We start from the raw sequence: 13,305 nt of genomic DNA, 5'->3' as shown, positions 1-13,305 counted from the left end.
CTCACCCACTAGACGGTGCTCTGAGCACACATAATTAAGAAAATGTAGGCAATTAATTTTTATCTAAAGATATCATGACATATTTATCTGTAATGTAATAGAAAAATGGAAAGAATTTTATCTGTATAAAAGTAATATAACTGTAGGCTTTTATTTAATGTACACTGATAGCATATTTTATTCGTTCTGAGGTAACCGCCATACCAACCATTTCATACTACTTTAAGAAATCCCCAGAGTCGAATGATACTGATAGCCAATGAATTCTTATCAGTGCTTGAAGAAAACTGGTTAAAATTGCATATGTATATTGAAATGCATGGAATGCATGTATTTTTGTTGAGTAGGAACAGGAAAAATGTGGTTTTTATTATATTTAATAAAGAACAGTTAAGGCAGTTATAAAGCACGATATAATTGAATTCTCTGTACAATACATTTTACAACTTAAGTTTTTTTAGCGGTAACGTTTTTAACATTTTTCTGAAAATTTGCTTTTTAAGTAAGATACCACATTCCCTATACGTTTAATACACATACACACACATAATGACATTTCAAACATTTTGTCTATAAATGAAAGCAGGGTATTTTCAATCCCCAGACTTACTCTGACACAATTTAAAAATAATTATAAAATATACCTAGTTAGTATGTTTGGCATTCGGTGACCCAAGAACTATAGTTTGGTTATTTTCAGACATATACAGGTTATTAAAAATGTTAAACCTAAAGGGAAAGTTTTGAAAGTTTATAAGGAATATTTAAATTATTTGAAAAGGAATAATAATTTCTTAATAGCCAGTTTGTTTTGCTTTTTTTGTTTATGTATTAAAATGGACTTTTATAACAGTGTTTAGAAATATGTTTTATAATTTTTGGGTTATGATTCCCTCACCTGTATTTTTGGAATATTACCACATTAACAACAAGACTATTTATTATGTATTTGTCTATTTTAACAGAGCATCTGGCATATTTTATAGTATATTTAGCAAGCTTAAAAAAATACAATGCTGCCTCCAGAAGGAATTTCTGGAAATAGCAACTTGTCATTTTTATAGCCTATGTATATACAAATTCTCTCTTGATCTTTAAAATATGATTTTGTTTAATTATGAAATGCATTAGTAGAGACAAACGAACATCCATGTGTCTGTCACCCATATGTTTTGCACACTTATTTTAGGTACTTTTAACTTTAAGAAATGAAACTCTACATGTGAAACCTTCTTTGTACTTCTGCTTATCCTAATTTTTTGCTTTCCAATATCCTCTTTTTAATTATCCTAACATGTAGGTGTGTACAACCATGTTTAGTATGCTTTTATTTTATGATTTTTTTCTGAAAAATGCATGTAGTTATTTATCATTCTATAAATTGCTTTTCTCCTTTGACATTATATTTCTAAGATTTATGCATGATCATACATGTGTCTCCATTAAAACCAGCCTGTCTTAATTTTTATACCTTTATTTTTAAATGATACTTCATAGGTTAAGCCCTCACTCCTAGTTCAGTCTTCAAAACTAACTTAACTATTCACTTTCAGATCAGTTTTTACAGTTGCAGGAAAGGCACTGGGGATTTTGACAGAAATTGCATTGATTTTAAAGAATAATTAATTAGGAGATTATCATTATATTTTGAAACTTTTCACTTATGGATATGGTATCTTTCACCTGGGTCTGCCCTTAAGTACTTTTTAGGTTACATACAAATACTATTCTAATATATTGAGTATATTAAAAAGAATTATAGAGTAATAAATGTTCAAAAAGAATGAGATAGAAGTGCATAAATAGAAATATATTTTATATTTTCTTTTTACTTTACTTTGGAGACCATGAGGAAAATCAATTTGTCATCCTTTTTTTTCTTTTTCCTTTTGTGTTTTTTTCCTTTGAGTTTATTTACCCTGCTCCCCTGCTGTTCTGTCAGTGTTAGAAGTCAGAGAAGAAAAGACTAAATGTTTACCTCTTTATAAAACACATGATTATTTGGGAAAAGTATCCTTGAGAGTGAAGAAGTAGCTCAAGGAGTGTGGATTTCCCCCTCCTTTTCTTTCCCCCACCATTTATCTCCTCTATCAAATCGAGAGAGTGATGATGAGAAATACAATGAACTGAGACAGTAATAAGCAGACGTGGGAAATTGATTTATAATAAATGTGATTTAGGTTTTACAGCTTCTTCCTTTAGTAGATGTCAGTTGCTTTAATAATGTTCTGTATGTACCTCTTTATAAGTCTTCTTAAGAGAGTATCAATACTCTATATTAAAGGTATTTTTAGGACTCAGTTCAGTTGCTCAGTCACGTCTGACTCTTTGTGATCCTGTGGATTGCAGCATGCCAGGCTTCCTTGTCCATAAGCAACTCCCGTAGCTTGATCAAACTCATGTCCATAGAATCGGTGATGCCATCCCACCATCTCATCCTCTGTCGTCCCTTTCTCCTCCTGCCTTCAATTTTTCCCAGCATCAAGGTCTTTTCCAATGAGTCACTTCTTCGCATCAGGTGGCCAAAGTACTGTAGCTTCAGCTACAGCATCAGTCCTTCCAATGAATATTCAGGACTGATCTCCTTTAGGATGGACTGGTTTGATCTCCTAGCAGTCCAAGGGACTCTCAAGAGACTTCTCCACACCACAGTTCAAAAGCATCAATTCTTTGGTGCTCAGCTTTCTTTATAGTCCAACTCTCACATCCATATATGACTACTGGAAAAACCATAGCTTTGACCAGACGGACCTTTGTTGGCCAAGTAATGTCTCTGCTTTTTAATATGCTGTCTAGATTGATCATAGCTTTTCTTGCAAGGAGCAAGCATCTTTTAATTTCATGGCTGCAGTCACCATCTGCAGTGATTTTGGAGCCCAAAAAAATAAAGTCTGTCACTGTTTCCATTGTTTCCCCATCTACTTGCCCATGAAGTGATGGGACCAGGTGCCGTAATCTTAGTTTTCTGAATGTTGAGTTTTAAGCCAACTTTTTCACTGTCTTCTTTCACTTTCATCAAGAGGCTTTTAAGTTCTTCTTCGCTGTCTGCCATAAGGGTGCTGTCATCTGCATATCTGAGGTTATTGATATTTCTCCTGGCAATCTTCATTTCATTTGTGCTTCACCCAGTCCAGCATTTCGCATGATGTACTCTGCATATAAGTTAAATAAGCAGGGTGACAAGATACAGCCTTGACAGACTCCTTTACCTATTTGGAACCAGTCTGTTGTTCCATGTCCAGTTCTAACTGTTGCTTCCTGACCTACATACAGATTTCTCAAGAGGCAAGTCAGGTAGTCTGGTATTCCTATCTCTTGAAGAATTTTCCACAGTTTATTGTGATCCACACAGTCAAAGGCTTCAGCACAGTCAATAAAGCAGAAATAGATGTTTTTCCAGGACTCTCTTGCTTTTTCCATGATCCAGCAGTTGTTGGCAATTTAATCTCTGGTTCCTCTGCCTTTTCTAAATCCAGCTTGAACATCTGGAAGTTCACAGTTCACGTACTGTTGAAGCGTGGCTTGGAGAATTTTGAGCATTACCTTGCTAGCATGAGGGATGAGTGCAGTTGTGCAGTAGTTTGAGCATTCTTTGGCATTGCCTTCCTTTGGAATTAGAATGAAAACTGACCTTTTTCAGTCCTGTGGTCACTGCTGAGTTTTCCAAATTTGCTGGCATATTGAATGCAGCATTTTCACAGCATCATCTTTTAGGATTTGAAATAGCTCAACTAGAATTCCAACACTTCCACTAGCTTTGTTCATAGTGATGCTTCCTAAGGCCCACTTGACTTCACAATCCAGGTTGTCTGGCTCTAATCCAGTGATCACACCATCATGGTTATCTGGGTCATGAAGATCCTTTTTGTATAGTTCTTCTGTGTATTCTTGCCACCTCTTCTTAATATCTTCTGCTTCTGTTAGGTCCATACCATTCCTGTCCTTTATTGAGCCCATCTTTGCATGAAATGTTTCCTTGGTATCTCTAATTTTCTTAAAGAGATCTCTAGTCTTTCCCATTCTGTTATTTTCCTCTATTTCTTTGCATTGATCACTGAGGAGGGCATTCTTGCTATTCTTTGGAACCGTGCATTCAGATGGGTATATCTTTCCTGTTCTCCTTTGCCTTTAGTTTCTCTTCTTTTCTCAGCTATTTGTAAGGCCTCCTCAGGCAACCATTTTGCCTTTTTGCATTTCTTTTTCTTGGGGATGGCCTTGATCACTGCCTCTTGTGCAGTGTCACAAACCTCCGTCCATAGTTCTTCAAGCACTCTGTCTATCAGATCTAATCCTTTGAATCTGTTTCTCACTACCAGTGTATAATCGTAAGGGATTTGATTCAGGTCATACCTGAATGGTCTAGTGGTTTTCCCTACTTTATTTAATTTAAGTCTGAATTTGGAAATAAGAAATTCATGATCTAAGCCACAGTCAGCTCCCGGTCTTGTTTTTGCTGACTGTATAGAGCTCCTCCATCTTTGGCTGCAAAGAATGTATCTGATTTCAGTGTTGTCCATCTGGTGATGTCCATGTGTAAAGTCTTCTCTTGTGTTGTTGGAAGAGGGTGTTTGCTAAGTCCAGTGTATTCTTTTGGCAAAATTCTGTTAGCCTTTGCCCTGTTTCATTTTGTACTCCAAGGCCCAATTTCCCTGTTATTCTGGGTATCTCTTGACTTCCTACTTTTGCATTCTAGTTCCCTATAATGAAAAGGACATCTTTTTTGGGTGTTAGTTCTGTAAGGTCTTGTAGGTCTTAATAGAACCATTCAGCTTCAGCTTCTTCAGCATTACTAGTTGGGGCATGGACTTGGATTACTGTGATGTCAAATGGTTTGCCTTGAAAACAAACAGTGGTCATTCTGTTGTTTTTGAGATTGCATCCAAGTATTGCATTTCAGACTCTCTTGTTTACTCTGATGGCTACTCCATTTCTTCTAAGGCATCCTTGCCCACAGTAGTAGATATAATGGTCATCTGAGTTAAATTTTTAAGACTAAGTTTGGCAGAACATCTAAAATTAACAATAGGACATTTAGTTCAAAAATATATTGTTTAATTATACATTTGAACTCACGGAATGTGTTTCACATTATGGTGTCCTGACAGAAATTGTTTTTACAAATGTTTTCTTTCCATCAAACTTGTGGAATGTGTGCTGCATTCAAAGTTGTTCAGTTGTTTCAGACTCTTTGAGACCCCATAAACTGTAGCCCACCAGACTCCTCTGTCCATGGGATTTCCCAGGCAAAAATACTGGAGTGGGTTCCCATTTCCTACTCCAGGAGATCTTCCCAACCCAGGGATTGAACCTGTGTCTCTTGCATCTCTTGAACTGGCAGGTGAATTCTTTACCATTGAGCCACCTTGGAAGCCCAAACTTGTGGAATAGAGGAAGTTTATTATTTTGATATAATAATACATTTGAAAATATTCTAGTATTCTCATAATGAGAGTATTTTATTGGTCATATTTAATTAAATGTTACCTTAAATTGGGCTTCCCAGTGGGCTTAATGGTAAAGAATCCACCTGGCAATACAGGAGACATGAATTTGATCCCAGGTTAAGAAGATTCTCTGGAGAAGGAAATGGCAACCGACTCCATAATTCTTGCCTAGAGAATCACATGGACAGATGAGCATGGTGGGCTGCTGCCCATGGGGTAGCAAAGAGTCAAACACAACTGAGTGAGCCAGCCATCAGTGATACCTTAAATTAGTTAAAGCAGGTTATTTTCAAAAACCCTAATCAAATAGGGGGCTTGGGTTTGATTTAGGTAATAGGTTTCTAAGCTACTGTATTTTACCAGAGCTAAGACTCAGTCATATTTCATGTCTTAATATCCCCAAAATGAAAATGTGCCTTTAGATTTGAAAAAAATGCATACATACATCTCTATACATGTATATGTGTGTATACATACACACATTTTGGTTTCAGTATGGTGTCCTTGGGGCTGATACTGAGTATACATCAGTGTAGTATACCAGTTCCCTTTCTGATGGGTCTACACCCCTGGTTATTGGTCTGTACCCCATATTAGTTGTTAAATACTATATCATAGATTTTTTTTTAGTTTTCTCCATTTTCTAAATAATAAACTGTCTATTTTTAGGTTGGAAGCTTCCTTAGAATTTATAGCCTCCATACCAAACTTCAGTCAGTCAGTTCAGAGAACCTAGCAACGTCTTTAGCCCTAGAATTTCATCTCCATGGAGGCACAAGTTATGGTCGGGGAATCAGAGTCTTGCCTGAAAATAACTCCGATGTGGATCAGCTGAAAAAGTAAGCCTATTATATACCTATCTAGAAATTGTAAATAAGGTATTAATTAAGCTGATTTCTAAGATAATGTAGTTCTGAGGTGAGGAGAGGGAATCTAATGAATCCCTTGTAATTCATTCTCAGCACCTTCTGTGCCATTATTCATTTTTTTTAAATAGCTGAACCAAATGAAACAAATCAAGTGATTGTTGGTTCAAATAGCTAAACAGTAGCAGAGCTGAATAGTCTTTAGTTTTCCAACATTTACTTATATTCTTTCTTACTTTTACTCTTTGCACTTTATGTTCTACCATTTTCCACCTTCTCTAAGTATGGAAACAAACAGTGGAAACTGGAGCTTAGCTAAAATTTGGAAAACTTGATATATATACCCAGGATGCCAAACATACTTGGTCCTCTGTGGAAAAAAATCTTGCCTTTTTAAAGTGTGTATACCTAAGAAAATAGATAGCATAAATATTTCATGGTGTCATATTTTTAAAACTTTTAGGTGTTCCCAGAAAGTGAATAGTACCTTAAATCCTGCTACACTTGTACTTCCCTTTTCCCTGAAGTATTCTTATTAGTCATAGTGTGTAGAAACTCTTTGATCTATACTCTGGGGAAATAAAAAGTCTTCTGTATATTTTCAAAGAGATATAGAAAATATCCTGTTCAGTAAATTGAAATGACAAAACTATTTTCTAAGTTTTAACATATTGAAATCAAGATGACTTTAACATCAATGAAATTAGCTATTTTAATAACCTTATATCAGTTTTCCTACTTTATTTCTTAGATTGCAGTATATAGCCATATAGTATTTCATTGCTTGAGTCTAGAGTGAGATTGTTCTGACTTAGAATGACATGCATTATATACCCAGCTTATTTGCAGTATTTCATGATCCCACTATTTCACTTGTATCTTTCTAGACTTGGGTTTTTTACATTTTAGAGTCTCTTGGAACCCCCTGATAATCTGATGAAAGCTATAGACCTACTGCAGAATGCGTACACACTCACAAACGCACACAGAATTTTTACGTAATTTCACTAAGCTCTTGCTTTCTAAGGGTAAACTGACCATTCTTTGATTGTGCTTTATGCAATTAAAAGTTGTATTCTTTCAATTATAGGATTTTAGAATCTGCACATTTGCCCCCCAACCAGAGTTTTGTCGGTGTATGTCAATCAGAGCAAGAGGACAGCTTTTCAAACATTTCAAGTAAGGACAGTTTTTTAATACATTACCTAACTGTAGTTGACTTATAATATTGTGTTAGTTTCAGGTATACAGCTTTAGATTCTTTTACATTATAGGTTATTAACAAGATAGTGAATATAGTTCTATGTGCTCTACAGTAAATTCTGTTTTTTTACCAGTTTTTATATATAGTGGTGTATATCTGCTAATTCCATACCCCTAAGAACTAAGGGTGATTTTTGATGCTGCCAGTTTAGTTTCTGTTAAGTAAAATTACTACATCAACATAAATTCTCTTTTTTAATACCTTCCAATCTCCTTTTTTACTTGTTAAATTGATATTCATTATAAAGAGACAAGCTAAACCTTTACGTGTCCTAGTACAAAGATAAATATTACTCCCCCCTCAATTATGTAGTTACATTTTCAAATTGGAATGGTAAGGATTACTTGATTTGGGTTATATTAGTATTTATGTATATACATTTATTGGGCTTTGTAGGTGACTCAGGGGTAAAGAAGCCACCTACCAAGACAGGAAATGCAGGAGACATGGGTTTGATTCTCAGGTCAGGAAGATCCCCTGGAGAAGGAAATGGCAACCCACTCCAGTATTGTCGCCTGAAAATATCCCATGGACAGAGGAACCTGTTGGGATTGGAATGAAAACTGACCTTTTCCTGTCCTGTGTCCACTGCTGAGTTTTCCAGATTTGCTGGCATATTGAGTGTAGCATTTTAACAGCATCATCTTTTAGGATTTGAAATAGCTCAGCTGGAATTCCATCACATCCACTAGCTTTTTTTGTAGTGATGCTTCCTAAACAAATTCTTAAAGAGATGGGAATTCCAGACCACCTACCTGCCTCCTGAGAAATCTGTATGCATGTCAAGAAGCAACAGTTAGAACTGGACATGGAAAAGCACAATGGTTCCAAATTGGGAAAGGAGTACATCAAGGCTGTATATTGTCACCCTGCTTATTTAACTCATATGCAGAGTACATCATGCGAAATGCCAGGCTGAATGAAGCACAAGCTAGAATCAAGATTGCTGGGAGAAAATCAATAACCTTGGATATACAGATGACACCACCCTTATGGCAGAAAGTGAAGAAATTAAGAGCCTTTTGATGAAAGTGAAAGAGGACAGTGAAAAAGCTGGCTTAAAACTCAACATTCAATAAATGAAGATCATGGTATCCAGTCCCATCACTTCATGTCAAATAGATGGGGAAACAGTGACAGGCTGTATTTTCTTGGGCTCCAAAATCACTGCAGATGGTGACTGCTGTCATGAAACTAAAAGATGCTTGCTCCTTGGAAGAAAAGTTATGACCAACTTCAGTTCAGTCGCTCAGTCATGTCTGACTTTTGTGACCACATGGATTTCAGCACGCCAGGCTTCCCTGTCCATCACCAACTCCCGGAGCTTGCTCAAATTCATATCCAGTAGAGTCGGTGATGCCATCCAACCATCTCATCCTCTGTTGTCCCCTTCTTCTCCTGCCTTCAATCTTTCCCAGCATCAGAGTCTTTTCAAATGAGTCAGTTCTTCACATCAGGTGGCCAAAGTATTGGAGTTTCAGCTTCAGCATCAGTCCCTTGAATATGCAGGGATGAATATTCAGGACTCATTTCCTTTAGGATGGACTGGAGATCACTCCTTGCGGTCCAAGGGACTTTCAGTAGTCTATTTCAACACCACAGTTCAAAAGCATCAGTTCTTCAGCACTCAGCTTTCTTTATGGTCCAACTCTCACATCCATACATAACTACTGGAAAAACCATAGCTTTAACTAGACGAACGTTTATTGGCAAAGTAATGTCTCTCTTTTTAATATGCTGTCTAGGTTGGTCATAGCTTTTCTTCCAAGGAGATAGCCTTTTAATTTCATGGCTGCAGTCACCATCTGCAGTGATTTTGGAGCCCAAGAATATAAAGTCTGTCATTGTTTCCACTGTTTACCCATCTATTTGCCATAAAGTGATGGGACCAGATACCATGAAGGGAGACCGACCTAGACAGCATATTAAAAAGCAGAGAGATTACTTTGCCGACAGTGGTCCATCTAGTCAAGGCTATGGTTTTACCAGTAGTCATGTATAGATGTGAGATTTAGACCATAAAGAACTCTGAGCGCCGAAGAACTGATGCTTTTGACTGTGGTGTTGGAGAAATTCCTGAGAGTCCATTGGACAGCAAGGAGATCAAACCAATAGATCCTAAAGGAAATCAGTCCTGAATATTCATTGGAGGACTTACGTTGAAGCTGAAGCTCCAATACTTTGGCCACCTGATGTAAAGAACTGAGTCACTGGAAAAGACCCTGATGATGGGAAAAATTGAAGGCAGGAGAAGAAGGGGACGACAGGATGAGGTGGTTTGATGGCATCACTGACTCAGTGAACATGAGTTTGAGCAAGCTCCAAGAGTTGGTGATGGACAGGGAAGCCTGGTGTGCTACAGTCTATGGGGTCACAAAGAGTCGGACATGACTGAGCGACTGAACTGAGCTGAGGAGCCTGATGGGCTATAGCCCATGAGGTGGCAAAGAGTCCCACACAACTTTAGCGTGTAAACAACAATAACAACAAAAATGTATATAACTTATTAAAAATCTGTATTCATTTCCCATTCAACTGTTTGCTTGTTAGTTTCTCAAAGGGACAAATGTTATTTTTGCTGCTTTACTTCCAATAGCCCAAGTATTTTTTGATCATACATATCTTAAGAGTTCCCAGTTGTATTGAATTAATCAAGTACCTAATTATAAAATATTAACAGATAATTGGTGGTATATTTATATTATTATCTACCTGAATAGATGGCTATTCAAATATAAATTTTAAAAATTTGCTAAATCTGTAATAATTTTTCCTTTACCATTTTGTCTCAGTATTTGCTTGTACATCCTGAGCTTTAAAATCTATATCATGTTTCTATCCCATATGATTGTTTTTTTTTTCTTACAACCTAACTTCTTCCCTACTGTGATCTGTTTAATGAATATGTATGCTCTTTATATCTATATCAGTAATAATAAGCATTAAAATTAACATCTGTGACTCGATAGGCACTAAATAAGTGCTAACAGTCATTATTTAATCCTAACCGCACTCCTGTGAGGTTGCTATTCTTCCCTTTTGCAGAAAGGAAACTGAGGCTTTGAGTAATGGGAATCATATAGTTTGCCCAACCTCCCTTACTGTTAACTGATGGCAAAGTCAGTGCCATTCAAGTGCTGGCGATTTGGTTGTTTTGTCCATGTTTATTTCTTCATTTTATGTGCTTTAAAATTCTTCATATTTCCTAGCACCTTGATGACAGCATTTTAGCCTAATCTGTGACTACTTGAACTACCCATTATGAGGCCAGTTTACTTCAGTTGACAATCATTTAGAGCCAATGTGATTTATAATTATACTTTTTGAAATCTCTTTTCTCCTAAAATGTTTTTCTGATTATTTTCAAATTACAGAAGTAGTACATATGACAGTATCAAGTTACGTAGCTTTCCCATGCCTTTATTCCCACTTGCTGAGGGAAAGGTAACAGTTGACTATGAATTCTTCAAACCATTCATGTTTATAAAAATATACATACTTCTATATGAACATATATATCTTCTTCCTCTGTTTAAAATTTTCACAAAAGTGAGACCTTAGTATGCTGGTTGTTTTCTTTAATGATAGATTATAGACCTCTTTCTGGGCTAATTCATATAACTCAAACTCATTCTTTTAATAGCTGCATTATATTTTACGTTAATCTAATATAATGAATTCAGCCATTTTCTATTTGATAAACAGTTGTTTTCAGTTTCTTACTCTTACAAATAATGCTTTAATAAACATCCTTGAACAGTTGTACATTCAAGATTATTTTTTCTCTAAAATTCGTAAAGGTGGGGTTGAAGGATCAAAGAGTAAACACCTGTTATTTTCATAGATGACACCAGATTATATGCCAAAATGTCATAGAATTCAAATGCAAATAACAGTGTGGGAGCATGTCCCTTCCTCAAACTGTCAGTGGTATTGCTTTAACAATATATGTACTTTTTTCAGTTTGGCAGGTGTTAGGTATATTTAGTTTCCCTGAGTACTTGTAAACCTAAAAAATCTTATATTTATCGACCCTTCTTACTTCTTTGAATTGTCTGCTCTTACTCTTTACCTGATTTTCTGTTGGGCTCTTTATCTTTATTCTTATCAGTCTGTGGGAGATGGTTTTAATACAATTTTGCACATCTTTTCTCTTATTTTCTTATTATTTGTTTACTAATCAGGCTTTTACATTGTTTCACTTCATGCAGAATAGCAGGTATTAAGTAATCAGATTCTTTGAAATTATAGTTTTCCAGCTTAATGTGTCCATGCAGTTTCTCTTACCATGGGTCCTTGTGCCATTTAATAGTGATGTTGAAGAAGAACAAGTAATCCATATATTTGTATATGATGTTTCATATAATAAATTATAAAAATATAACACACTATTATATGTAATAGAATGTGGTAAGCTAATATAAGTGCAAAATGTGAATACTTTTTTTAAGTCTTCAATTCTTCATTTTAGAAAGCATCATTAAAATGTATTGCTGTGGTCACTATTTTTGCTGTTTTGTTTAAGTAAAATTGTATTTGATGGCATTCGTCAAGTCATCTTATTAAACTTAGTAAATTTATTATTTTATCCACTTATCCCTTATTTCCATCACAGTCTACTTTTTCAACATAAGAAAAACTTGCAAACATATAGAAAAGTTGAAACAGTTGTTCAGTCAACATTCGTATTCCCACCATCAGTTTCTCCAGTTAACCTTTTACTCTCTTTGCTGTATCTTTTATCTCTTTTTTAATCCATCAGTTTGTTTTAGTTTGTGATGCATTTCAAAGTAATTTGCAGACATAAGTACACCTCCCAAACACTTCAGTGAATGAACATCATTATCTACAGTTCAATATTTGTTTAGGATTCTAAACAAAAAATTTAGAATGTTTAGATTTTAAATTCCTTGCCATTTTCACTTAAGTGATGGAATCCACTTGTCTCTTTCTATAATAAAGCCTATGCAGTTTTGATTAAGATTTCATTGAAACTACAGATCACTTGGGAAGAATATCAGTTATTTATAATATTGAACTTTCCATTCCATGAACAAATGACATGAATCCATAAACAAATTTCTCCATTGACTTAAGTTTTCTTGTTTCTCTCAGTAATGTTTTATAGTTTTCATTGCCACATTGAGCTTTTAATGGATTTTCAAATATAATTCTCTCCTTTTTCCTAATAGGCTCTGGATCAGTATCACTATATGAAGTCGAAAGATGTCAACAACTCTCAGCTACAAGTAAGACCATTTTCATCTTTGAAATTGAGACACAATAATAAGCATAATGAAGTCTGTCTTTAAATTTAATAAGGAACTCATCATTGGGCTTCCCTTGTGGCTTAGATGGTAAAGAATTTGTCTGCAGTGTGGGAGACCTGGGTTCAATCCCTGGGTTGGGAAGATCCCCTGGAGAAGGGAACAGCTACCCACTCCAGTATTCTGGCCTGGAGAATTCCATGGACTGTATAGTCCATGGTGTCACAAAGAGTCAGACACGACTGAGTGACTTTCACTTATCACTATCTAATGTTGAGAGCACATATCCATGAGAACAAAAACATACCCATATTTATCTTTTATTCCTCTACCTCATGCTAAGTGGCATAAAATGGAACCCATAAAGATATATGCTTTTAAATTGAGTGTGTATTTTTATATCATTTATCTATAAAATTTGTAAGGAATATTTATAAAAATAAGCCCCATTGCATAGCAGAGAG

General features: G+C 35.6%; 1 protein-coding gene across 9 annotated transcripts in view; it reads left to right on the top strand.

Annotated features, from left to right (window-relative positions):
* POT1 (protection of telomeres 1) overlaps positions 1-13,305 on the top strand; it is a 92,191-nt gene that overhangs the window by 57,948 nt on the left and 20,938 nt on the right. For all 9 annotated transcript variants that reach the window (XM_061165718.1, XM_061165719.1, XM_061165717.1 and 6 more), the window contains 3 exons: positions 6,114-6,283; positions 7,401-7,489; positions 12,767-12,823. In XM_061165718.1, the coding sequence (XP_061021701.1) occupies positions 6,114-6,283; positions 7,401-7,489; positions 12,767-12,823 (316 nt within the window). The remainder of the gene's footprint in view (positions 1-6,113; positions 6,284-7,400; positions 7,490-12,766; positions 12,824-13,305) is intronic.

The sequence above is a fragment of the Dama dama genome, chromosome 18, assembly GCF_033118175.1.
Source record: "Dama dama isolate Ldn47 chromosome 18, ASM3311817v1, whole genome shotgun sequence".
Classification (NCBI taxonomy): Eukaryota; Metazoa; Chordata; class Mammalia; order Artiodactyla; family Cervidae; genus Dama; species Dama dama.
The sequence above is the reverse complement of the archived record's forward strand: the minus strand, read 5'-3'. Positions and strand labels throughout refer to the sequence as shown.